The sequence below is a fragment of the Wyeomyia smithii genome, chromosome 3 (assembly GCF_029784165.1).
Source record: "Wyeomyia smithii strain HCP4-BCI-WySm-NY-G18 chromosome 3, ASM2978416v1, whole genome shotgun sequence".
Classification (NCBI taxonomy): domain Eukaryota; kingdom Metazoa; phylum Arthropoda; class Insecta; order Diptera; family Culicidae; genus Wyeomyia; species Wyeomyia smithii.
In genome coordinates this window covers 63,907,847-63,910,393 of record NC_073696.1, presented here as the reverse complement: position 1 = coordinate 63,910,393, position 2,547 = coordinate 63,907,847, and the positions used below count along the sequence as shown (strand labels likewise).

General features: G+C 39.2%; 1 protein-coding gene across 1 annotated transcript; it reads right to left on the bottom strand.

The window, feature by feature from the left end:
* Positions 1–1,352: 1,352 nt before the first annotated feature.
* LOC129730055 (protein G12-like) lies at positions 1,353–2,129 on the bottom strand. The gene is made up of 3 exons (XM_055689074.1): positions 1,772–2,129; positions 1,542–1,708; positions 1,353–1,470 (listed from the first exon to the last, which is right to left on the bottom strand). Exons 1-3 carry the CDS (start codon positions 2,127–2,129, stop codon positions 1,369–1,371), a joined length of 627 nt encoding a protein of 208 aa, XP_055545049.1. The 3' UTR covers positions 1,353–1,368.
* Between the last annotated feature and the right edge of the window lie 418 nt (positions 2,130–2,547).

Genomic DNA, 2,547 nt, shown 5'->3' with positions numbered 1-2,547 from the left:
GAAACATGATACACTTCCATCATGCTCGGGCGGCCCGGGCGCGGGAATGAGGGATTGCTGGCAAGATTGTCTGTTTTTGATAAGAGATCAAAAATATCAGAACCGACAGCTTGTTTTCGTAACGAATTAGACGCTACCGGTCCGGGAGGTTTCTATTTCACCTCACAGCGCGCCCGGGTGGAACAGTTTCGGTGTCAGTTCCTTACGACTTTCGATCCGATAGCAGTTTATCGCTATCACTTTCAGCTACTGGCTTCGTAGCATAGAAAAAACACGAGCCATTCAAAACTTAGCCGAAGGAGCCTGAAGTGGAAAATTGTAATTCTTGAGAAACATTTTTCGCAAGAACAGAAGAAGCTCGAGGTGAATTTTCGACAATCTGGTTGTTATCTGTTTTACCCCATCCCGAAGAATTGGGTTACCAGTTTCACTTTCACCACAATGGTCAACAACAAAATTTCAGCTAATTTCCATTAATTAAACGAGCGGGAATTAATCGCTCTCTGGGATAATGGCAGGTAAGGTGAATAGATCTGCTCGATACAAATTTAATGGGAAATCCATTAGGCTAATTATAGGGATGCTTGTCGGTTTACTGAATCTCAACTAGTCGGGATAAAGCAGCTTGTAAACCTGGAAATGAACAGCAACGAAAGTTTCCACAAAAGCCTGTTTTTAGCAATATATTTTGGATGAGAAATTGTCCTATTGAAATATCAAAAGGATCTATTCTGAACGCAACATTTTCCCAATTTAAAATTGATTTTTGAAGTCATTGATATTGATAAAAAGTTGACAGGTTACTCCGATGTTTTACTAATAATTGCACCCAATATTTGAATAAAACTCCATCACCATATCATAATACTTCTCCTGTGTTATTTTTTTCCTCTGGTGAATGCTCTCGAATCAATCTAATGGCTACGAGGTTACCAGCAGATGAGCTTCCTATTAGCATTCGGAATACTTTTATTTGGTTTGATGATGAACCGCTCACGAAGCATTTAATCGCAACCGGTAAGCAGTTAGTGTTTGCACAATCGTCTGTGTTTACCCTCTTGAGTATGGCATAGAAATTCATGACGGACTGATTGCGAGAACTGTCAACCTCAGTGACTCAGTGGTGCTAGTCTTGGGGGCAATTTTTAAGTATGTACATAAACTGTATTGCGTCTGGATGGAGCACACAGAAGAGTTTATACGCACCTTTGCGGTCTTTCATAGAACTGAATGAACGGTTTTCGCATTAAAATTAAAAAAAGACATTCACAACTTGAATTTGTTCTTTCGATATGCAACTAACAGCTTGTTTTGTAATTTTTAAAATATTTATAACATTCATTCTTGAAAGTTGGACTTCGTTATCTTTTAAAATTGTCCCCATCCGAAGAATCCGGCGACAAGATCCACGAATTTATCGACATCAATGCCTCTAAGCTTCTGGAACAGCGACTGGACTTCCTTGGAATTCTGAAAGTATTATAATTTCGATAATTAATTTAGTTATAAGTCGTAAGTACATCTAATATTATAATACTTACATTATAGAAGTCAACCAACTTCTGGAAATCAGTGTGCTGCAGTTTATCGAACAGAGCCTTGAATTCGGGGCTAGTTTGCAGCTTCTCCTCAAATAGAGCTTTTAGCTTGTCGGTAGGCAGCAGCACAAATGCCTCATCCAAGAAACCTGATAGCCCACCGGTTCTCACTAAAAATATGTCAACAAATATTTCTTACATTGTCTTTAGAAATCAGTGACAGCGAAACTTACAACTACGAATGGTGCGCACCATTGGCTTCACGTGGTTCAGGCCAAAGAAATCAGCAACGAAGTTCAAAGCATCATACACCGGCAGTCCAGCGTCCTCCAAGTATTTCAGCAGATCCCTAACTTCATTGACTGCGAATAGCTGATCCCAAACGGCAGAAAATTCCTCGCCTTGCAGGTAAGCGAAAGCATCCTGAACTTCCTTATCGTGCAGGTAGTAATCGAGCGCCAACTTTGAAAGTTCATCAACGGGAACCAGTGCAAGAAAATCCTCGAAGTCTTCCTTCAGACCACGAGGTGCTGGAACTGCCGAAACGCTAGAGATTGCGACCAGGGCGATTAGAGCCAGGGTAGATTTCATGGTTGTGGTCTTTTGCTGTTAGTTAGTGAAACTGACACTTGACTGTTATTGGGCGACAACTTATATAATTTTCGATGGCACTTGAAAGTGGACTTGAGAGGAAAACTTTAGGATTAACATTTACGTACCTAGTAGATAATATATTGTTGAACTTGTTGAAAAGTGATCCAGCTACTTGATGACAGTAGTTACTGATCTGTTTTTTTTTTTGAGCTCTGGATTTAACTGGAAAATTTGAATTCTTTTCAATTCAATTATTTATCGGTGACTAACAACAATTGAATGTACCGTAAAAGCGACTAACTTTGATAGCTTTTTACAGTATAACTTAAGTATATAACTCTTCAATGGATTTTCTCCGAGTTTTGCATTTTCAAAACTAGTTATACTAGAATGCATGTACAACAACAAAATTCAT